General features: G+C 43.4%; 1 protein-coding gene across 1 annotated transcript; it reads right to left on the bottom strand.

The window, feature by feature from the left end:
* Positions 1-22057: 22057 nt before the first annotated feature.
* LOC138357421 (piggyBac transposable element-derived protein 4-like) lies at positions 22058-23328 on the bottom strand. The gene is made up of 2 exons (XM_069314271.1): positions 22759-23328; positions 22058-22129 (listed from the first exon to the last, which is right to left on the bottom strand). The coding sequence occupies exons 1-2, from the start codon at positions 23326-23328 to the stop codon at positions 22058-22060; spliced, it is 642 nt and encodes a 213-aa protein (XP_069170372.1).
* Positions 23329-24031: the final 703 nt, after the last annotated feature.

The following is a 24031-nucleotide window of genomic DNA, read 5'->3' as shown; positions in this document are numbered from 1 at the left end:
TCTCTTGTTTTCTTTCTTCTAGTTCTAGCTTTTCCATTATCACTTCCTTGAACTTCCTTTTGCAGTGGAAGCCATGACACTTTCCTTTTTACTCTGGGCCCACTTTCTTGCTTTTCATCGTTTTTTTAAGTGCTTATGGACCATCGAGAGGATCTCCACACGTGTATCCTGCTCACTCGCTTAGATTCCTAAATAAGCACTTATCAACACTAATTCAGGCTTGCCAAGGTATTTCAATCTTGGACGGCAGTCTTCCTGGTTTAGGAATTCCTGCACGTCGTACAAGTTATCGATGGTCTTTTTTTCTGCCATATTGTACCTTTTTCAAGTTGAGCCCAAGCATGCAACACTGCACTATTTTCAACACTGCACTACACAAACACAAAACGGAACGAGGAAGCTATACTCGGAGATTGACCTATTTAACCAATCCTATCAAACACACTTGACAAGAAGTCGGAGCCCGCTGGGGATGCCAATTATGTTACGGCCACTTAGGACCAGTAACCGGGTTCTTGGTTATATTACCTCTTTTAGAGTATCCGATCCCAAGTCGGTAGTAGGCTTTCAAGAACTGGCTGTATAGCGCAATAAAGATATAAGGGGATAAACAATACAAGCTTTCCTTCATCCATGTATTCACCTCCACCATTAAAATATATAAACAGAATACTTCTACACGTATGTACAATAGTGTCACTTTCACGCAGGACACAAATGCGTTTGCAGTGTTCACCAACTCTAATGATTACGACGTCCCAGTACCTTATCCACTCGTACAGAACAACACTGGCGAGTTCACCTTTCTACACAGACCAGTCCACCCCACGCTGTATCTGGATGTGCCTACACCCCACCTTTCGCTCTCCAGCTACTCACTGGCAGAGGGCTTCAGCAACATGCTGACAAGGGTACCAACAAACTCACACAGGGGTAGCTAACTCCTCAGCAGAAGCCTCTAGCAGTTTGCTAGCAGCACTTCACACTAGGCACATCACTGTAACCCTTAATAGCCACTCCCGGGGTATGTCGATCGTCCCCAACACTGTGTATACTAGCAGCTAACACACTGCCTCAATCGACGGCGGTTTACTTAGTCTTCTTTCAGGACCAAGCTAAGGGTTTGTGTACTGCCCAAGGTAAACTGCCTTCCTCACCACAATTGCCTCCACATGTCACTTCTGTGCACATAAAAACGTCATTAATGAGATGGACAGGACACTGGGGAAACCATGAGGTAACACTCATTCACCGGGAAGTTGATGTTATGCTTGTAGCACAACCTAGATGGCACTGATCGTGAGTCGTTAATCGCTACCACACCACCACCAGCAGATGGCGCTGCCTACATAACTTTCAATACCAAAGTTACTGGAGTGCCGACTCACAGATGGTGCTGTAATTGCATCTCCACACTTCGACGATGATATCGATACTGTAACATGGAGGAATACTTTTTTGAATCCTCCCACATATTGCAGTTGTCTCTTCCTTGCAAGAATTTTCTCCTTCGTGGTCTCGTTTGCAAACACTATCTTTATCATGCGGTCTCTGTCCTTGTTGTATCAGCCTAACGTGAAAAACTTCTCAATGTTATGTTCAGCCCCTTCCATCTCTAGCCCCTTTAGTATTTCATTCACTGCCGCTCTGTCCTTATCATTTTATTCTGTCTTATTGAAGCCTTCCTGCTCTTTAATAACCACAGCTAAACCTGGTATTTTTCTATCCAGCAGCTGACTAGTAGTTCTGGCTTCCTGTGAGGTGGCTACTTTCAGGGCTACCTACCTTGATGTGGACATTGTTTCCGAGTTCTTTTTCAGCATTTTTGCAAATGTTGCTTGTACAATGGCATGTACAATGTACAATTTCCAAGATCTCTTTTGATGATTATCTGAGTCTCAGTCTCAGTATTATTCTCTGTGAGGGTTTTAGTCTACTCCCTTGCTGCTGTCAGCTCGCTTTGCAGGTTGCTTATTTTATTCTTCATTTCCTGCATCTCCCTCCTGATATCCTCCAAAACTTGGGTGAGAATTTCCTTCAATTTGTCACTTTGACATTTACCTGTGCCATTGGTGCTTATTGTTGCCATGTTTGTTTCTTTTCCTAATATGTTATGATAGTGTTTGCCAGGCAGAGTGCAGAGAGAGAGAGAGAGAGAGAGAGAGAGAGAGAGATTGTGTGTGTGTGATGTTCTATTTAGTCATGTGTGTGGGATAGGGGTTCTAGGGAGGGTTGAGAGAGGGAGCGGGGAGAGAGGGAGATTGTATAATGGGAATAGAGAGGGAGAGGAGAGAGAGTGCTTGAATGTTTGTAGTAGGGAGGCTTGGGGAACTGAGGGGGTGTACTCACCTAGTTGTGCTTATGGGGGGTTGAGCTTTGGCTCTTTGGTCCCACCTCTCAGCTATCAATCAACTGGTGTACAGGTTCCTGAGCCTACTGGGATCAGTCATATCTACACTTGAAATTGTGTATGGAGTCTGCCTCCACCACATCACTGCCTAGTGCATTCCATTTGTTAACTACACTGACACTGAAAAAGTTATTTTTAATGTGTCTGTGGCGTTTGGGTACTAAGCTTCCACCAGTGTCCCCTTGTTCGTGTTCTGCCTGTGCTAAAGTGTTTGTCTTTTTTTACCCTGTCAATTCCCCTGAGAATTTTGTAGGTGTTTATCATGTCTTCCCTTTCTCTTCTATCTTCCAGGGATGTGGATTTTAGCTCCTTTAGCCTTTCCTCGTAGCTCATTCCTCTCAGTTCTGGGACGAGTCTGGTGGTATACCGTTGAATCTTCTCTAACTTTGTCTTGTGTTTAACTAGGTATGGACCTCCAAGCTGGAGCTACATATTCCGTGATTGGTCTGACATAAGTTGTATACAGGGTCCTGAACGATTCCTTACATAAGCTTCTAAAGGCAGTTCTAATGTTGGCCAGTCTACCATATGCCGCTGATAATATCCTTTTGATGTGGGCCTCTGGGGACAGGTTCGGTGTGATATCAACCCCCCAGATCTTTCTCTATTTGATTCTTGCAGGATTTCACCTCCCAGAGTGTACCTTGTGTTCAGCCTTCTGCTCCCTTCGCCTAATTTCATAACTTTGCACTTTCCTGAGTTGAATTTTAGTAGCCATTTTCTAGGCTATTCCTCCAGCTTGTCCAGGTTATCCTGTAGTCTCTATCTATAATCATCTGTATTGATTCTTCTCATAATTTTTGAATCATCAGTAAAAATTGAGAGGAAGGATTCAATGCCCTCTGGAAGATCGTTTACATATATTAGAAACAAGATGGGTCCAAGAACAGAGCCCTGTGGGACTCTGTACTTGGCCCACTCTCGCAACTCTGATGTCTCTCCCCTCACAGTTATTCGCTGTTTCCTGTTGCTTAGATACTCCCTTATCCACTGGAGCACCCTTACCTTTTACTCCTGCCTGTTTCTCCAACTTTTGTAACAGCCTTTCATGGGGTACTGTGTGTGTGAGGGGATGTGTTGACACATCTAAACCTTCTTTTAGTGTACGTGCATGTAACGCTTGCTGTGTACTGGAGTACGTGCACCCGTACTAGATTTGGCAACCGATACCCGAAGCATCCCGTGTTTAGACTCACTGGAGAGCCTAGGTCATCAGCATTCCAAATATGTTACAATGGCCGTTGTAGCGCATTTGTGGATATAGTTAGAGCAAGTAGCAGCTTTTATTGTAAAGAAAGTGTAGGAGAAAGAAGCGAGAGCAGAGTGGCAGGAATGCGTGAAGTACCAACCGCCACCCGCTCCATCACCATAGCAACCCAGGCGGCCATCTTGGAGGCCTCCGTGAGAGCCAAGGAAGCTGGCCTGTGGTTGGCCCGGAGGGATAGGCCAAAATATGCTATTCCCTGGTTGGTTAGTTTGAGGAGGACCGGGAAAAGCCAGCACTCTTGCCGCCCCGTAGCTGCATTACGCCATTCTACATCGAGCCATCGCCTGGGGTAGACGTAATCTTCACTCAGTCGGCCAGCTGAGTAAATTAAGCCGTCGTAGGTAGTAGCTCCTAGTACATCTTCAGTATCCAGCAACATCGACGTGGGTCCGTGGGAACATAGCAGAATCCGGGATCTCGTCTTATTTAGGTGTGATAGCAAGGAAGTGTATTGAACAGAGCGTGAGACGTGGGTAAAGTTCATACGAGCGAGCAGCTGCAACTGACTCGTAAGTCCCCATCTCAGTTATTAAGCTATCTGATCTCCTGCTAGTGTCTTGTAGCAGTGTAGTGATCTGAGAATATCTTGCCAGTGTGCAGGGCAGTTTTCCTATAAAAATTCGTGGGAATTTCGAGTGACAGTGACGCTCATAGTGTTTAGCGCTATCTTGTACGAACGCCACACTTCGCCCTGAGCCAGGTACAAAGCCGGCAGAGTGAGGAAGGGTACGAAATGAGCTTAGCCACGCTGAGCTACCACCTAAGCCTAGTCCGCCACCTTGAGGAGGTGGCCACCTACAAGCGGTGTGTCTGTATATGGTAGAAGTTGTATGTGAGAGCCGGCTGCGTAATTGAGTAAGTACCCCTATGTGTATTGGTGAGATTTATCTCTAAGCCTGAATTCGAGGTCATGTGTTCTGCCTGCATAATCGCTAGTGAAGGGAGGACTTGATCTGTTGTCTGCAGACGTACATGTGTGTGTGTGTGTACACACGGGAACACATTATATTTATATTACACTCAGGACCGATTGGGCCGTCCTAGTGTGTTTTATATTCCATTCTGGTGGGATTTCATGTAATTTCATTTCTTGGTGATTTATGTTTGTTATGTCCCATGTCCGTGTAGTGTTTTGCAGCAGAGGAGTCCAGTTCCGGTCATCATTTCACGGTAGAATGAGAGTGTTGTAACACCGGGGATTTCCTGGCATTTGATTATTGTGGAGTAATACGAGTGTCTGTTTTTATACTAGTGTTGTGTTTCCCAGGGCTGTGATAAATGTGATTATATATATACGTATATGTGGCTGACCTGGTTAATGTAATTTTGGTAGATTTGTGGTGAAGTGTGAGTCACGTCGCTGTCAGGAGTGACAGCTGACTGATCTGTCTGAGTAACGTAATTCACGGCAGTAATTATCGATCCGTGGGATCGCTAATCACTTGCCAAGTTGTCAAGAGAGTGTTACCTCCTAACTGTTCCACATTAGCGTTTGATGGAGTCTGGCCCTAGCTTCGGTGCGGGGCAGACGTGTTGCATCGGCGCTCCAGCAGTTTGGTGTTGTTTGCCCGTTTCGGCCGGTTGGGGGCGGGTGTGTGTCTGCTCGCCTGTGCTGACGTGGCGTTACGATGGGGGTCCCTCTACCCCCAGTCGTCCGGACTCAGTCTGTGGGACTAGAGTTCTCTGTGCGGGCTGGTTACCCGGAGATTGCCCTGGCTTGTGAAATGCTCTCTGTCCCTGTGTTTGCGATTTATGGGGTCGAGTTGGTAACGGCCCGTAGGGCCATTGTGAAGTTTGCCGAGGAGGCGGCGTATCGCGATTTTCTCCGGCGATACGAGGGGCGGACACTGCCTCTGCCGGATGGTGCGGGCACTGTCACCCTCTCGGATAGAAGTGGTGCACTTACTTACATCAGTGTGCATGGGGCTCCCTTGGAGTTTCCAGAGGCTCTGCTACGGCGGTATTTCGGGCGGTTTGGCGCAGTTATTAGTGTGAGAGTGAACGTGGTGTCTTCTAGTCCTCTTAAGGGTGTGAGGTCTAACATTCGCACCCTGGGCATGAGACTCCGGGCGGATATTCCGTCCTCTGTGCGCCTTATGGGGTACAACGTTCGGGTGTTTTACGCCCGTCAGCCGCAGGACGTGTTATCGTTGTGGTCTTTTGGGCCATCAGGCTGCTGACTGTTCTGCGCCTCCTGTTGCACCAGTGAACCTCTTTAGTGAGGAGGATTTTCCGCCCCTTCCTGTGGGGGATGATTCGGTGGGTATGGACGTCTCTTCGGCTGAGGAGGTGCCCTCTGTAGCAGCTGTTGCTCCGCCTGTTGCGCCCCCTGTTGTTGCCGCATCTCTTCCAGAGGTTGGGTCCTCGCCTAGTGCTCCAGGCTGATGTCCCTGCGCCTCTTCCGCCTGCCGTTTGCTCAGGACCCCTCGTCTTCCAGTTCTTCCTCTGCTGTATCTGTCCCGGTCCCTGCACCCTCGCCGTCTGTCCCGGCTGTGCTGGGAGATGAGGTGGATCCGGTATTCCCTCCTGTGCCTGGCCTGGTGCCCCGTGTGGTTGAGGAGGCTGCCGTGCTGCGGCGTGCGTCGGTTCGCTCGGTTGGTGCTGCGCGGGTCGCTGAGTCTGCCTCCGGGTCTGATGATGTGCGGCCCGAGCCTAAGCGTTCCCGGCGTTCTTCTGTGTGGGCTGATGTTGGCGAATTCGACGAGTGTCGTCCTTCCGTTGACGGTGGCGTGGCTCCGGATGTGGTGCACACTACGGTGGTGGCGGAGGTACACTTGCCTGAGGATGCCGGTGCCGGCGTTTCGGCCTCCACTTCTGGTCCGGTGTCCGAGGGTCCTGCTTCAGGTGCGTTGCCTGCGTCGGATGGCTCCGGTTCTTCGTGGGCGGTGGTTCCCCCTGCTGTAGTTGGTGGTGAGCGGGGTGGCCTGGTGGTGATGTTGAGAAAGGATGCTCGCTCTGGATGTTCTGTGGCCCCTTCCTCGTTACCCGTTTCCTCGGCAGCGGTCTTGCCGCCTCTTCCGTTTCCTGCAGTCCCTTCCGTGTCTCCTGCGGTATCCGTGGAAGTGCTATCGTCTCAGCGTCCGACACCTGCTCCTATGGCGAAGGCGTGGCAGGCTCGGCGTCCCTCGTCCGCTTCTCCGGTGTCATCTGCTTCCTCGAAGGGCGTGGTTGGCGCTCCCCGGCCTCGTTATGCGACTTGCGTCAGTGACCTTAGGCATTGGCCGATGCCGCCAGATATAGATGTTCCTGAGTTTATGTTACCCGCTCGAGCGCGGGGGGTCGAAAACCCTACCGACCTTGAAGATCTAGTCTGGGAAGCTTACAAGGCGAAATATCCTTATGATCTTTTCCCGGAGAAGTACATTTCTCACGAGGTTCCTCGCAAGTGATTTCTATGTATTTTGTGTTGCCTGGTTGTGGGGTGTGTATGTGAGTGGGTGGGGTGGGTATTGTTTTCCGGTTCCTGCGTGCTCCGGTTTGTATTGTGGGTTTTCTTGTATGGCTAGTGGGGGGGGGGGGTGCGGTTCCTGTACGTTTGTGTGTTTGGTTGTGGATGTCGTGTGCGCTTGTTTGTCATCTTGTGTGCTCTTTGTTATGTGTGCATTATGTGTTTGAGGTGTTAGCAGACTTGTTTTGTATGTTTCTCGCCTCTCTGTTTCCCTTATGTTTGTATTACGCTGTGTTTATATTTGTGTTATGTTTGTATATGCATTTTTGTTTTGTGGTCAGCCCTTCTGGCTGGTCTTTTTCTTGATTTGTTCCTTTGTCATTGTTCATGTGTGTGCTTTGTACTTTTGTTCTATGTTATATTTGTTCTGTTTTTATTGTACATTATACGCATGCTTGCATGTAAAAATAAAAAAAAAAAAAAAATAAAAAAAAAAACATTAGCGTTTGACAGCTGAAGGCTACAGTTGTGGTCAGCAGGTAAGATATACATAATTGTAGTTTCACAAAGCCTAGTGTGTCATTACTGTGGTTGCAATAATTGGTTATTACAACTGGGCTGTGGTAAGGTGTTTGGCCGGTTTCTAATATAGTGAAATTAGAACACCCTGTATGTGTCATTGCAACGGGGTTGTAAACTGTTGGGCCGTGATTGTTAATAGTGTTATTGATCGATCACCGAGTTTGTTATTGTAGTTCAGTAAATTGTATGGGCCGTGCTCTAGTGGTTTAGAGCACCGTGGGTGTTATTTACCGGTGTTCTGCAGTAACTGTAAATTGCAACCGGATTGTAATCGTTTAAATCACCGTGTGTTGTGATTTATTGTGTCGTGGGTGGACTCCTCATTGGGACGAGTACTTGGTGTTATTTTTCCTGTATATTTGGTTGTCATCGAACTCCAGTATTCAGTGAACGTTGATTGAGAGGCAATTAATGTAACGTAACCAAGGGAACACCCATTGCTTATGGAGAAATTTGAGTAACGTAAGGTACGTTTGGGTTAATTATTTTTTAAGGAACAGCTGTTTTGGTTGGTCAGGGAGCCTAGCCAAGCGGCCACTTCAGGAGAAGTCAGACAGGTTGTAGGAATTCCAGGAGGGGTGAAGTCTTGCATTTTAAGTACTGTCTGTTGAATATTATCTGTCAGTTGAACAGGTAATAAGGGTTCAAGGAAGTCAAGGAAATTAACTCTGATCAGGGTTGATCGACTTTCGCGAAGGCTCCAATGTTTCATTAACGTAACGTTTGTTATTAATATCTGTCAGTGGACAGGTAATTTGACTGACTCTTGGATGAGTGACATCTTTGTAAAGTAACGTAGACGTGGTTATTACCTATCGGTCTATGGGATTGCACTAGTCACCTGAGTTCCTTGGGGTATGGATGGCCCCAGAGGGAATTCATGTCATTGATGTCATATTGCTGAGCCAGTGTGAAAGGTGACGTATTTGTGTATTATATTAATTAAGTATTGATCTTCGGGATAGTAATTAATTGGTCGAGGGTAGTCAAGGATGATTGTCGTTCTCTTAGCACTTTGGCATAGAATTTGTAGAAAACTATCGAAGTGCAATAGTAACTGATAACGTAACTCGTACTGGAATTAATCAGCTGTCGTAGTACAAGGATTAATTTAGATTACTCATTGAATGCTTGGCGTGTAGAATGTTTGTGTAATTCTGAGTTACTAGTGACAGTTGTTCAGTTTGAATTGTTTGTGGGAGACAAGATTAAGTTAACGTAAGTGTTACTTTAATATTAACGAAATAAATTAGTCATTGATTGTTGATCGTCCGAGCTAGAGAGTGTTAACGTAAGAATTGAATTGAGGAGAGTTGCTGGAGTTGCCAGTAACCCCATTAGTCATTGTCATGTTATTGATAGGCTACTAGTTTCAGTGCATTGCAACTGCCATTGTAGGGGAGGGCAGCAAGAAGCGTAGAGTAACTGGAGGAGGTTACTAGAGGCGTGTCTCCTAACCTACCTTTTTGTTGTTGCATAGTGCTTACAAATTAGTATGCTTTGCTTGATTGTATCATCTATGAACACTCAGTATGTTCAAGTTAGTTCATTTATCCATCACTCATGGCTGGTGTCTAGCTGTCAGTAAAGGTGTCACTGGAAAGATTTCGAGTAACGTTAGTGATATTTCTTTCGTTGTTGTAGTAGTTAGTACTTTGTTGAATATATTGTATTGTTATATTGAACATTTTTCGTCTTTTCGTACACCACACATTTTATTGCTCTGTGTTCTGCCACGTTGCCTGAAATTATTATTGCTCTTCATTTTGAGACTGCCTTTGAGAATTGGGCTTAATTCATAGCACCGCACAACAAATTAAATTTTGTGAGAACCCATGATGTACTCGGTAGATTCGGTCCGGCGATTTGCGAAGGTCGACGGCTAAATGAAGGGGATTTCAAGCATTTGAGGTCTCGGTGTTTGCACGCGCCTAGTCAATTGTTTTATAGTCTCTAGAGTGAGAAATGAGCTGCTTACTACACTTAGCGTGTTAGCTAATCACATCATTCCTCAGGAGACCCATCTAGACTTTCAGTTTAAAGTCGACGGATGTAATACTAGAATATGAAGACACGGGAATAAGAATAAATTAAAATATTCATGTGATGGTGAGAACTGATGAGGTGGTGGTGGTGGTAGTGATGGTGAGACAAGTGTGAGGGTATTGGTGGTATTGACGGTGTGACAAGGGTGGTCGTGTTGGTACTCACCTAATTGTGCTTGCGGGGGTTGAGCTTTGGCTCTTTGGTCCAGCCTCTCAACTGTCAATCAACTGATGCACAAATTCGGAGCCTACTGGGCTCTATCATATCTACATTTGAAACTGTGTGTGGACTCAGCCTTCACCAAATCACTTCCTAGATCATTCCATTTATTAACTACTCTGACACTGAAAAAAATATTTCTAACGTCTCTGTGGCTCATCTGGGTACTATGTTTCCACTTATGTCCCCTTGTTCGTGTCCCACCCGAGCTGAAGAGTTTGTCTTTGTCCACCATGTCAATTCCCCTGAGAATTTTGTAGGTGGTTATCATGTCTCCCCTTACTCTACTGGTGGTTATCATGTCTCCCCTTACTCTACTGGTGGTTATCATGTCTCCCCTTACTCTACTGTTTTCCAGGGATGTGAGGTTCAGCTCCTTTAGCCTTTCCTCGTAGCTCATTCCTCTCAGTTCCGGGACGAGCTTGGTGGCATACCGCTGAATCTTCTCTAACTTTTTTTGTGTTTAGCTAGGTATGGACTCAAGGCTGGAGCTGCATACTCCAGGATTGGTCTTACATAAGTGGTATACAGGGTCCTGAACGATTCCTTACACAAGTTTCTAAAGGCAATTCTTATGTTGGCCAGTCTAGCATATGCCGCTGATGATATTCTTTTGATGTGGGCCTCTGAGGACAGGCTCGGTGTGATATCAACCCCCAGATTTTTCTCTCTATTTGACTCTTGCAGGATTTCACCTCCCAGATGATACCTTGTGTTCAGCCTCCTGCTCCCGTCGCCTAATTTCATTACCTTACACTGTCCTGAGTTGAACTTTAGCAGCCATTTTCTAGACTATTCCTCCAGTATGTTCAGGTCATCCTGTAGTCTCTGTCTATCTTCATCCGTCTTGATTCTTCTCATAATTTTTGCATCATCAGCAAACATTGAGAGGAATGAGTCTATACCCTCCGGAAGATCGTTTACATATATTAGCTTAGAAACAGGATGGGTCCAAGTACAGAGCCCTGTGGGACTTTGCTGGTGACATCTCGCCACTCTGATGTCGTCCCACTCACCGTTACTCGCTGGTGGTAGTGACAGTGAGACAATTGTGGTCGTGGATTGTGCTATTGACGGTGAAAAATGTGTGGTAGTGATATTGAGACAGGTGTAATGGGTGGTGGTAATGACGGTGAAACAAGTGTGGTGGTGGTGATGGTAGTGACGGGGAGACAATAGTGGTCGTAGGTGGTTGTAGTGACGGTGAAATAAGAGTGGTGTTGGTGGTATTGACAGGGAGACAAGTGTGGTAGTAGTGACAGTGACAAGTGTGATGGTGGGTGGTGGTTGTGACGGTGAGACATGTGTGGCGGTAGTGGAAGTGACGGTGAGACAATTGTGGTGGTGGTGTTAGTGACGGTGAGACAGGTGTGGTGGTGGTAGTAGTGACAGTGAGACAATTGTGGTGGTGGTGGTAGTGACGGTGAGACATGTGTGGCGGTAGTGGAAGTGATGGTGAGACAATTGAGGTGGTGGTGGTAGTGACGGTGAGACAGGTGTGGTGGTGGTAGTGACGGTGAGACAATTGTGGTGGTGGTGGTAGTGACGGTGAGACAGGTGTTGTGGTGGTAGTGACGGTGAGACAGGTGTGGTGGTGGTAGTAGTGACAGGGAGACAAGTGTGGTGGTAGTGACTAAGACAAGTGTGGTGGTGGTAGTAGTGACAGGGAGACAAGTGTGGTGGTGGTAGTAGTGACGGTGAGACAGGTGTGGTGGTGGTAGTGACGGTGAGACAGGTGTGGTGGTGGTAGTAGTGACAGGGAGACAAGTGTGGTGGTGGTGGTAGTGACGGTGAGACAGGTGTGGTGGTGGTAGTGACGGTGAGACAGGTGTGGTGGTGGTAGTGACGGTGAGACAGGTGTGGTGGTGGTAGTGACGGTGAGACAGGTGTGGTGGTGGTAGTGACGGTGAGACAGGTGTGGAGGTGGTGGTAGTGACGGTGAGACAGGTGTGGTGGTGGTGGTAGTGACGGTGAGACAGGTGTGGTGGTGGTAGTGACGGTGAGACAGGTGTGGTGGTGGTGGTAGTGACGGTGAGACAGGTGTGGTGGTGGTGGTAGTGACGGTGAGACAGGTGTGGTGGTTGTAGTGACGGTGAGACAGGTGTGGTGGTGGTGGTAGTGACGGTGAGACAGGTGTGGTGGTGGTAGTGACGGTGAGACAGGTGTGGTGGTGGTGGTAGTGACGGTGAGACAGGTGTGGTGGTGGTAGTGACGGTGAGACAGGTGTGATGGTGGTGGTAGTGACGGTGAGACAGGTGTGGTGGTGGTGGTAGTGACGGTGAGACAGGTGTGGTGGTGGTGGTAGTGACGGTGAGACAGGTGTGGTGGTGGTAGTGACGGTGAGACAGGTGTGGTGGTGAGACAAGTGTGGTGTGTTATGGATCACAGTCAGTGCCCCCATAATAATATGTTATGAGCTATGCTGTTATGAGTCACGGTCTCCATTTCAATGTTAAAAGACACGGACAAGAACCTCCACTTAATTGTTAAGAGAGAGTAACCTTCAGCATCACTGGAACACATAGCCTGGCCAATTATATTTATCAAGGTTCAAGGGGAGTGAAAGGCTAGCAACAAACATTAAAGTTTACTGGCATTAATACCTCAATCCACATAACATTAAAAAATAATACATTCTACTGATACCACACACTATTACTTTATATCCAGCTTCTCATCAGCTGGCAATGATACATCAAATACAGGTCTGGAAACTGCATCAATCTACACTAGCTGACACCAGGAACTATGCCTGGCGCATTGGAACACTAGCGCCTATATGCTGCAAATGTGTATAGTAGTTCTATTCAACATTTCAAATGGCGCATCCCTCACAGAAACGTATGTAAACGTTTTGCGTAAATTAATCACTTGTACTGATCCTTTCCCATTAGGTAAACTTAGAATGTCATCATCATACTTCTTAAGAAACTCTGAAAACGCCACATTGTTTTCAAATTTCAACACCACTCTGTTCCCTGGCAGTGGTTGGTAACCAAATATTTCTTCCTGCTTGATCTGTAACACATCGAAGATCGTGGTGGATACAAGGTCGGGATCAGCATGACAACTAAACTTGAGTCCTATGGACTCCTTCCGCTTTAGTGGAGGTGTGTAGGAGCCCATGACGGCACATATACCACCCCCAGCGTGACGTTATCCGCCCATCCGTCAACACGCCGGCCAACAGCGACGACAAACACGTCCACCCACCAGACGCCAGTAGCAGAGCGAATCAAAACACGTCTGCTCACCACCACGTCCACGACGAGACTCTATATGTAATTTATATTGTATTTTCTTAAATAAAGATAAAAAAAATACCAAAACAGGGTGGTGGTGTCACTACCAGTAACACATGAGGAATGAAGAAACAATATCACACAGAGCACCCTGGCATTACTTAAGTTCTTCAGAATTTCACCTCAGAAAGACATATAAAATCTCTACCACCTTGTATACATGTTGAACAACAGTAGAAATGATCCATGTTTATACATACTGTTGCATGATACTAAATCTAACAGGCACTAGATTTGTGCCCCCAAATAACGTCACAAATCTCTGACCAGAAAGCTACACATGAGCTGGTCTGGGAAAGTCAAGGAGTAATGGCACCTTGAGCCAGCCTGCTCGTGGGTGACACTGTATCCAAACTCCCTGAGTCAACTGACCCTCAACTTTCAACTCTCTCTTGCTCATTTACAGACATAACTCACTCATGAACTTCTAATTTAATATACGGCAAAGTAAAGAGTATAAGGCACAACCTTACATAATAAGAATTCAATACATTAGAGAATTTATCAGGATACAAAAATATATACACAAAGATTTCATATTGATAAGACAAGGTAACGCTGGCGCAAGTCGGTACATCACGGGGGGGGGGGGGGGAGAGGAAGAGGGGTTGAAGAGGATTCAATGACGTTGGCCAACTGTTTATACCTATGTATACATGAATATAAAAGTGAAGTAGATATATAAAACCTGTGTATCAAAAGCTTGTCTAGGTGGAAAGCATTTCTCAGTGCCATAATTTCTTTAAATGACATGACAAGAGGACAATGCAAGGTACAACACTAAAATGGAAACTACGCTGTATACATGTGAGTAATACATCCGAGACCTAAATGTATATATTCTCTATCATGGTCCACATTATGTTACCTATACAGCACTTATGTAGCATTACATACAATAAGCATACAAGGATGTTTTTCAGACTTCATGACATTAGGCTACTGCTATCACTATACTTATAAATATATGTCCACAATTACATGGCATACATCATTGATACTGAAACAGAATGTACTTAGTTGTGTATCCATACATTGACAATACACAAAGTTATAGTAATATACTATCACAAAAGATTAGATACTACTTACAATATTCGTGATACGAGGCTATCAGCCAAGCTATCACTGTATAGTTTGGGCACATCATACACCACTCTCAGTATGATCATACTAGTGTATACGTGGTCATAACATCCCTCCATCGCAATAAATGAGTACAATGTGAGACACAGTGTACACATTCTTACAGACATGGACCGCAAAAACACACATCATGAATAATACATATATATTCACAATAATCTACATGAGCTGCACAAATATACGGTGCAAGCACAAATACCGCATCAACTACTACAATATACAGAATATATATATAATATATATAATATGAATATAACATCATCAAGTTTTAAATCAATTACATGTAACTCAGCACTTACTAGTAATTATTATCATTATCTCATGATGGTAAATCACGAAATTTTAGGGTGGGTCTTCAACATAGGTTTGTTCAGGGAAACGTTTAGACAATTCATCAGCCAGAACATTTAACTTTCCAGGAATATGATGGATATGGAGATTGAATTTCTGCAGATACAAAGACCACCTCAAAATTTTTTTATTATGGATTTTCGTTCTGTCAATAAATATTAAAGAATTATGGTCAGTTTATACATCAACCTTATTTCTATGTAAATTTACTTCAAACTTCTTGCATGCCAACACAAGAGCATAAGCCTCCTACTCAACAACAAAGTAATTTCTCTCTGTACTAGGGAACTTTCTCGAAAAATAGTATACAGGATGCTCAACATTATCACATCCAATCTGGAGTAGGACAGCACCTGCACCCAAATCAGAAGCATCGATATACATGATAAAAGACTTAGTAAAATCAGGACTAGCGTGGACTGGGGATGAAGATAAGATTCCTTTTAAATCCATCAAAGGCTTCTTGACACTGGGGAGTCCACTTAAGTTTAGTTCTCTGCTGCAACAAATCAGTCAGAGGTGAAGCTACCATAGAAACGTTCTTACAGTACCTACGGTAATAGACACACATCCCTAAAAATCGTTGAACTTGTTTTTTTTGTTAGTCAAGATAGGATAATTAACAATGACATTAATTTTATCAGATAAAGGCATGATACATTGAGACCTTGACCAACCTCGTGCCCTAGATAAACAATTGTACCTCTAGCAAAATTACATTTCTTTGGGTTAACAGTAAGATTGGCCTCTTGCAACTTAGCAAACAACAAATTTAAACCCTGCAAATGTTCTTGCCAAGAATCACTAAATAAAACAATGTCATCTAAATAAGGACGGAAATTGGGAATATCCTGCAGCAACAAATTCATTAATCTCTGGAAGGTTGCTGGGGCATTTTTAAGACCAAAAGGCATAACGTTATACTGAAAACAACCATCAGGTGTTACAAAAGCTGAATACTCACTAGCTCGACTTGTCAAAGGCACTTGATGATAACCCTTGGACGAATAGAGTTTAGATATATATTGACAGTGACCAATCTGGTCGATACAATCATCAAGCAATGACAATGGGAAAGTGTCTACTTCAGTTACCTTATTTAACCGCTTGTAATCAGTACACAAGCGCCAACTTCCATCCGGTTTAGGAACTAACAAACATGGTGAACTCCAGGAACTCTGACTGGGTGTAACTAGACCTTTTTCCAGGAGGAACTCCACTTCCCTCCTGATTATATCTCTCTTTTCTGGAGATACTCTATTCGGATGCATACGAATAGGGGTGGTGTCTGTAAGCTGAATATCATGGCTCAAAACAGAGGTCTGGGTAGGAACTTCTCCAAACAGATTAGAATACTGGTGTAGTAACATTCTCAACTCTCCCTGTTTAACCTCATCCAAATGTCCCATCATCTCCTCAAACCAAGAATTACAAAAGGTGTGATTACACAAGTCATCAGATATATGGTTCTCAGGGGTGACTGTGTCCTGTACCACACATGACACTGGCCTGGAGCCTTGAAATGCTTTTAACCTGTTAATGTGCACTACCATAACCTTGGAAGGGTCCTGCAGACTTTTAATTTTATAAGTTAACTCAGAACGTCTGCAAACAACTTCAAACGGACCTTCAAAATGATGAGCTAAAGCAGTTTCCACTATGGACTTTAAAACGAGAACAAGATCACCTGGCTGAAAACATCTCAACTTCACCCTGAACTTCTTGTCATGGTTCTGTGTCATCTTCAACTGCGACTTCTTCAGATGCTCGCTTGCCACGTCTTGGTACTTCTTCAACTTCGACTGGATCTCACTCAACAGACGACTTCCATCAGGGAGAGAGACGTTTCCCAACAACCTTTCACTCAGCAACTGGATTGGGCCTCTCACTTGGTGTCCGAAAACTAATTGGAACGGGGAACAACCCAAGGAATGCTGTAAACCATTTCGAGCTGCAAACAAGATAAAAGGTAAGTCTTCATCCCAATTTCGTCTGGAGTCTTCACCAACAGTTCGTATCATCTGCTTCATAGTCTGGTGAAATCTCTACAAGGCACCTTAACTTTGTGGATGATAAGCACTGGACACACGATGTTCTATTTGGTACTTCTCACAAAATTGTTTGAACTCTGCAGACCGAAAATTGCTACCGTTGTCAGTCTGGATAACTCGAGGTAGTCCAAACAAAGTACAGAATTTCGTCAAGTGATGGATAACTGTCTTTGCTCTTATGTTTCTTACTGGATAAGCTTCTGGAAACTTGGATGTGGCACACATTAAGGTTATTAAAAATACATGACCTGACTTTGTCCTATTCAAAGGGCCTACACAGTCGATAATGATGTGGGAAAAAGGTTCACTTGGAACTACAATTGGATGCAGGGGAGCTTTGGGTACACTCTGATAAGGTTTACGCACTATTTGACAGGTTACACACTGTCTACAATATTCACCAATGTCTTTTTTAAGACTAGGCTAATAAAAATATTTGATACCTGGTATAACATTCGACTAATCCCTTGGTGACCACTTAATGGATCGTCGTGGGCAGCTGAGAAGACTTGTTCACGGTATGCTTTGGGGGACCACAAGCTGGGTAACACTCTCACAGTCCTCTGATGAGGGAGATAACTTAGTTCTCCATCGTCTCATCAGCATCTGATCTCGGAGGAAGTATCCAACATCATCTATCAAAGCATCCTCTTCCTTAACAGCTTCAGAAAAAACAGGCATTTAAACTATGATCACTCTGTTGAAGTTGGGTTAAGGTGTGGAATTTTATATCAAACTTAGGGGAAGAGGTAGTAACATAAGGTACAACTTCTTTACTTGACACAACTCCCTCAACTGCACTAACTTCATCCTACCTAGACATAAAAGTGTCAACCAAGTTAATTTCCGGTTCTAACGTTGAAGGTTTTCCAGCCATCCCTCCGGTTGTAGGATTGGAACATCACTCAGGGACTTGGTGACTTGAGATCTGGTGACTGCTCAGGCTGGATACACTTTAGGATCAATCTCACTCGTTTCTGAGAGAACTCTACCTGGGTTATTGAACAAAATGGGAAGATGGCTGTTTAACATAATGCCGGCAATGTCATTTCCAAGAATTATATCGACACCAGGAATAGGTAAGGTATCACACACACCTACAGTACATAGTCCAGGAGTATAGGGGGATTTAATGTAAACTTGCATGAGGAGAACACGTTACACTACCTCAACTATACCCTGTATAAGAATTACTTTGTCCAGGTCAATCTTCTTGACCTTGGACAACATACTGAAAGTAATCAAAGTTAACGGTGCACCAGTGTCTCTAAACATAACTACAGGAATCCACTTGTCTACAACTCCAACCATTTTTGCATGAATCATGTAAGGGTCAAAATCAGCAAGCCACTGTGGCTTACTCTTACCAAATGTCTCAGAATTATGACCTTGCCGGCCGGCCGGTCGTAAGGGAGCCGGTCGGCCGAGCGGACAGCACGCGGGATTTGTGATTCTGTGGTCCTGGGTTCGATCCCAGGCGCCGGCGAGAAACAATGGGCAGAGTTTCTTTCACCCTATGCCCCTGTTACCTAGCAGTAAAATAGGTACCTGGGTGTTAGTCAGCTGTCACGGGCTGCTTCCTGGGGGTGGAGGCCTGGTCGAGGACCGGGCCGCGGGAACACTAAAAAAGCCCCAAAATCATCTCAAGATAACCTAAAGATTGCCTACTTCTACTCACCACCCAGGCATTTGGTCATAATTCCCGATGTAACCTGAAACAATGACGAACAACATGACCTTTCTTGTGACAATAATTACATTGTTTAACATCAGTCGAACTTGTCGAATCTGATGTAGCTTTACTTAGGTTAACAGTACCCTTAGATCTAACAGATGCTTGGTCTGCCCTGGCTATAAGAACAGATTTTGCATGATAATGACTATTCTTTGACCTTTCAGGATTTAACTGCCTAGAAGTGAATGTTTTAGGTGCCATGTTAAAATTGTTATACGATATCTTATAAATCGAATCATGTTCACCTGCCAACATAGCTAACTCATGAACATCTTTGTAAGAACGTCTACCTGTGGCTAGTGCCATGGTCAACTTTGCAGGCAAACAAGACGAAAGTTCTTCAAATAAGATGAGCTGCATAAGTGGCAACAAATCATGAATATTATTTCGGTTTAACCACCAGTCAAAAATTGACTCTTTTACTCGAGCAAAATCTGTAACTGTCTGATCAGGTGCATGCTTGAGACCTTTAAACTTTTGTCTTAATGCTTCTGCATTTAGGTCATACACTTGCAAGATCCTCTTTTTTACTGTGGGTTAATGAAAGCTGTCTTCGAATGGGAGCGAAGCGAAAATTTCTTTTGCCTTCCCTCACAACTGACCTTGCATAATGGTCACCCAAGAATCTTCTGGCCATTTGAAACTAGTAGCTAGCTTGGAAAAGTGTAAGAAAAACAGTTCAGGTCCTTCTCATTAAATTTGGGTAATTCAAACCCTTTAGGGAAGTAACGTCCACGACTGTGACTACTTATACGAGAACTTCCCTTAGAGCCCTCACTACTGGCAGCTGCTGCAGCTTCTAACTTTTTCTCCTTAAGCCTAATCTGCGCCTCAGCCATCTGCTGTTTAATTCTAACTGTCTCTAACTCTGCTTAGTTTCCTCTTCTCTTTGTTTAGTTTCTTCTTATCTTTGTTTAGTTTCTTCTACACACTTAAACCTTTCAAACTCAACTTGCTTTAGTTAAAGCTCTAACTCCTGCCTTCTTAGTCTGGCAGTACTCTCAAACTCATCAGGGTATTTTTCTAATACCTCATCACTTAACAAGCCATCTTCTACTAGATGCAGAAAAAATATTTCTCAGTATCTTAGCTTTTGTCATTCTGGGTGCCACTTCTAACTCTAAGGTTTTTCCCATACAAATCAACACGGATTTTGTCAAGGTCTTAATCCTATCTACTGATGGATTTTGCAAAATTTCTTTTACTAATTGCTCCATAATAATTAATTATTTAGACACTTTCAGAAAAAAATATTATACCACAATAAGAATATACTAATTAGCATATGACCCTGCAACAAAAATGTAACGTTTACCTCTGTCGTGCAGTGTTGCAAGTGCAGTAATAACTGGGTTCACATAGGACTGCAAGCTGAATCATAATACAGAAACACAAGTCATCAAAGCGTCTTCAAGGAAATGATACCGTAACATTCACTTCAAATAGGCACAACACGCTAGAAAATAATCATGGATAAGGTCTACTGTGTCATATATAATTGTTAATCCTCAACACTAGGATTACAACAATAATTGTCCTGGAAACACAGGAGTTACTTCATAAAGAACCTCAAACAACAGGAGTTACCTTATTGATGATCATGGACTAGGCGCCCACTTTTAATAATCTCTATGTCATGATCGGGGAGATATAACCTCCATATACCTATTTTAAGGTAGTAGCCTTCAGCATCACTGGAACACATAGCCTGGCCACATATCACTCAAGGTTCTAGGGGGAGTAAAAAGCTAGCAACAAATATTCCAGTTTACTGGCATTAATAACCTTCCATAACAGTAATACTACAATACTCTACTAATTTCACACACATATCCAGCTTCTCAACAACTGGGCATGATACATCAAATACAAGTCTATAAACTGCATCAATCAACACTAGCTGACACCAGGAACCTTGCCTAGCGCAGTGGAACACTAGTGCCTATATGTTGCTAATACCAACAAGGATGGTGGTGAGTCAACCAATAATACATGAGGTAAGAGGAATACTATCACATACAGCACCTTGGCATTTCACAAGTTCCTCAAAATATATCACTTCACTAAGACACATAATAATCACCTACCACCTGGTATACATAATGGACAACAGTAGAAAATGATCCATATACATACATACAGTTACATGATTAACATCTAGCAGGCACAATACCCCAATATAAGGTCACAAATCACGGACAACAACCTAACACGTCCGCTCGCCTGAAAAGACCAAAGAACAGTGACGTCTTGAGGCACTTTTACCAAGAGGCGACACTGTTACCACCTCTAATAAGTCAACATACCTTCAACTTTCAAATCTCACTAACTCCTTTACAATATAAACTCATTCAGGAACTTCTAATTCGCTATACAACAACTTAAGAGTATAAGGCACAAACTTACATAATGATATATAATAGTAATTCGATACATTAAAGAAATTACCTTGAAATACAAAATAAGTACACAAAGAAATCACACGGATACGAGATGGCAACACTGGCAGAGTCGGTACTTCACTGGGGGAGAGGGGATTGGGGGGGGGGGCGGTTAGGGAGGATTCAAAGACATTACCAACGGCTATACATATGCATACAAAGATAATAAATATATTTAATATATACAACATGTGTATCATAAGATTGTCTAAGTGGAAAACAGTTCACAGTGCCATAATTTCAAATAATGTCAAGACAAATGAGTAATGCAAGGTACAACACTCATATGGAATCTTCTCAGTATACATGTGATGAATACATATGTAAACTAAATGTATACACTCTCTAACATGGTCCACATAATGTTACCTAGATAGCATTGATGTAGCATTACTTACAATAATCCTACAAGGATGCTTTTCAAATGTAGGACATTAGGCTACTGCTATAACTAAACATCTAATATATATATATATATATATATATATATATATATATATATATATATATATATATATATATATATATATATATATATATATATATATATATATATATATATATATATATATATATATATATATATATATATATATATATATATATATATATATATATATATATATATATATATATATTTCATTGAATATGACCGCATATTCTGTATTTATTATTTTCTGGTTTAGGGCTTCTATCCCTCTAACTATTTTCTTAGCATCAGGGCTTAATTGAAATAGGAGTTCTCCAAAACTCATTTTCGTACTTTTAAGGTGAAGAAAAGAAGTGATTTACTATAGAGTGTATTACACTTATTTGTAAAATTTGCACGACGTTTCGAACCTCCATGGTTCATTCTCAAGTGAACAGATCTTACAATACTAGTTGATTTTATACCCGCATTAGGTCAGGTGATAATACAATGAAGGTGAAAACACGGGGGGATACATAAGGGATAAACATAGGGGCTGCAGAAGGCTTATTGGCCCATACGAGGCATCTCCTATCTAAACACAAAGATTAATCCAGTGTAATTGACCTGTTATGTTGGACATTGTCTTCTGTGTTGGCATCGATATGTTCTTGTCTTGTCCTTACTAGTAAGGACATTCCTGAAGTTGCTTAACAGATGTTCGTAGGTGGAGTGAAGCTGGTGCGGGTGGTTACTTCTTGTCCACCCAATACACCCTTTTCCTGTGATAAGTGGTGTAACAAGGTATGACACAAAGTGGAACATCGCATGTCTTGCATGCTATACCAGTTTCCTTCCTGATACCCGACTTTGAACACACACAACACCTGCGACGTTTGGGTAGTTTTACAAGTTCATGCTTCAATTTGTAGTTCAGGCGAGTCTCTGATAAAACAACATGTCCCTGTTGTCTCTGTGTTGGTAGTACACTACAGTCTGAGTCATCGCTCTCACCATTGTCTTCAAACAACAGTGTAGCAGATGAAATATCTTCATTAGATTCATGGTCGGCTTCAGCACGAGGTGTCGACGTGAAGAGAGGGCGCCTAACACCCGACGGGCCAGGTGTTGACGGGTTAGCAGCAGGATACACAGGACCAGTGTCATCATTTATGTCTGGAGCATGAACTAGATGAGGAGATGGTGTAGTTGTTGCAGGCCACTCTTCCTTGTCAAATTTCAATAAAGACCAAATAGCAACCTCATGAAACTGGAGCAGAGTTAGTTTCTTTCGGTCATCTGTGTTGGCCTTGTACAATGCATAAGCGTTTTGCAAAGCCATTTGCAGGAAATAAAAGGTTATTTTCTTTGTCCACTTGTGACATTTCCTGGCGAAATGGTAATACTTTACCATTTGATCAAAGTGGTCAACACCCTTCATGAACTTATTGTAGTCAACAATTGCCTGTGGTTTGTTCACCACAATCTGCTCTAGTCCTGTTGGTCCATCTGGCCTACGAACTCGTTTGTGTTTTTGAACTCTATTTATGTCTGCATTGTGGAGGTTGGTAATCATAGAGACAACTCGCTTGTCTTTCCACAGCAGAATGAAGGTGTTGTCCTTGCGGCGGTAGACTGTGGTATCCACATCAATCTTAGTCTTCGCTATATGTTGCAGGTCTTTTGGGGCGCCACGTACGAGTCTAATTGTTCCACACGTGTAGACCCCCACTTCTCGCAACTTCTCTGTAAGGGTAACCGAGTTGTAAAAGTTATCCATATAGAGGTGGTGCCCTTTGTTCAATAATGGCCGCATCAAACCAGTAACTGTTTCCATGATGGTTTGACCAATGCCACAATACACGTCAAATCCATAAATGTAGCCAGATGTTGATTCGGCTAGCATATATAATTTCACGCCATATTTGTCTGGTTTGTTTGGATTGTACACTTTGAACGACAACCGGCCTCGCCATGCCATTGTACCTTCATCCAAACACAACTCTTTTACTGGGTTATACACTTCTTGAAACCATCTGTTTCAGGTAGTTCATCACTGGTCTCACTTTGATCAATTTTTCTGTATTGTTCACTGGCACCGCATTGTTGCTGAATGTATGAAAAAACTGGCCTATGTGTTGAAACCGTCTGCTCGTCATAAACATGTTGAAGAATCTTGCATGCCATGGTTTATTTGTCTGCCAATACATGCGCATAGTTGGGAGCCTGTTTATTCCCATTAATATAACGGGAATTTCGGATTAAATCGAAGTAAATCGGATTTAAGTTGGATTTTTTACAATTATTTTAAAACGGACCGTAAATGTACGACGCGACCACACAAGCGATAGAAATAAACCCGTCGTGTATCCACGTGCCGTGGGCATGAAAGTGATTATTAATACTCTTCAAAACTCCAGCCCTGCATCAAGTGTACTCACCTAATTGTGCTTTTGGTGTTTGAGCTTTGGCTCTATGGTCCCGCCTCTCAACTGTCAATCAACTGGTGTACAGATTCCTGAGCCTACTGGGCTCTATCCTATCTACGTTTAAAACTCTGTATGGAGTCAGCCTCCACCACATCACTGCCTAATGAATTCCATCTGTTAACTACTCTGACACTGAAAAAGTTTTTTTTAACGTCCCTGTTGCTCATTTGGGCACCCAGTTTCCACCTGTGTCAC

Source organism: Procambarus clarkii, chromosome 78 (assembly GCF_040958095.1).
Source record: "Procambarus clarkii isolate CNS0578487 chromosome 78, FALCON_Pclarkii_2.0, whole genome shotgun sequence".
Classification (NCBI taxonomy): domain Eukaryota; kingdom Metazoa; phylum Arthropoda; class Malacostraca; order Decapoda; family Cambaridae; genus Procambarus; species Procambarus clarkii.
The sequence above is the reverse complement of the archived record's forward strand: the minus strand, read 5'-3'. Positions and strand labels throughout refer to the sequence as shown.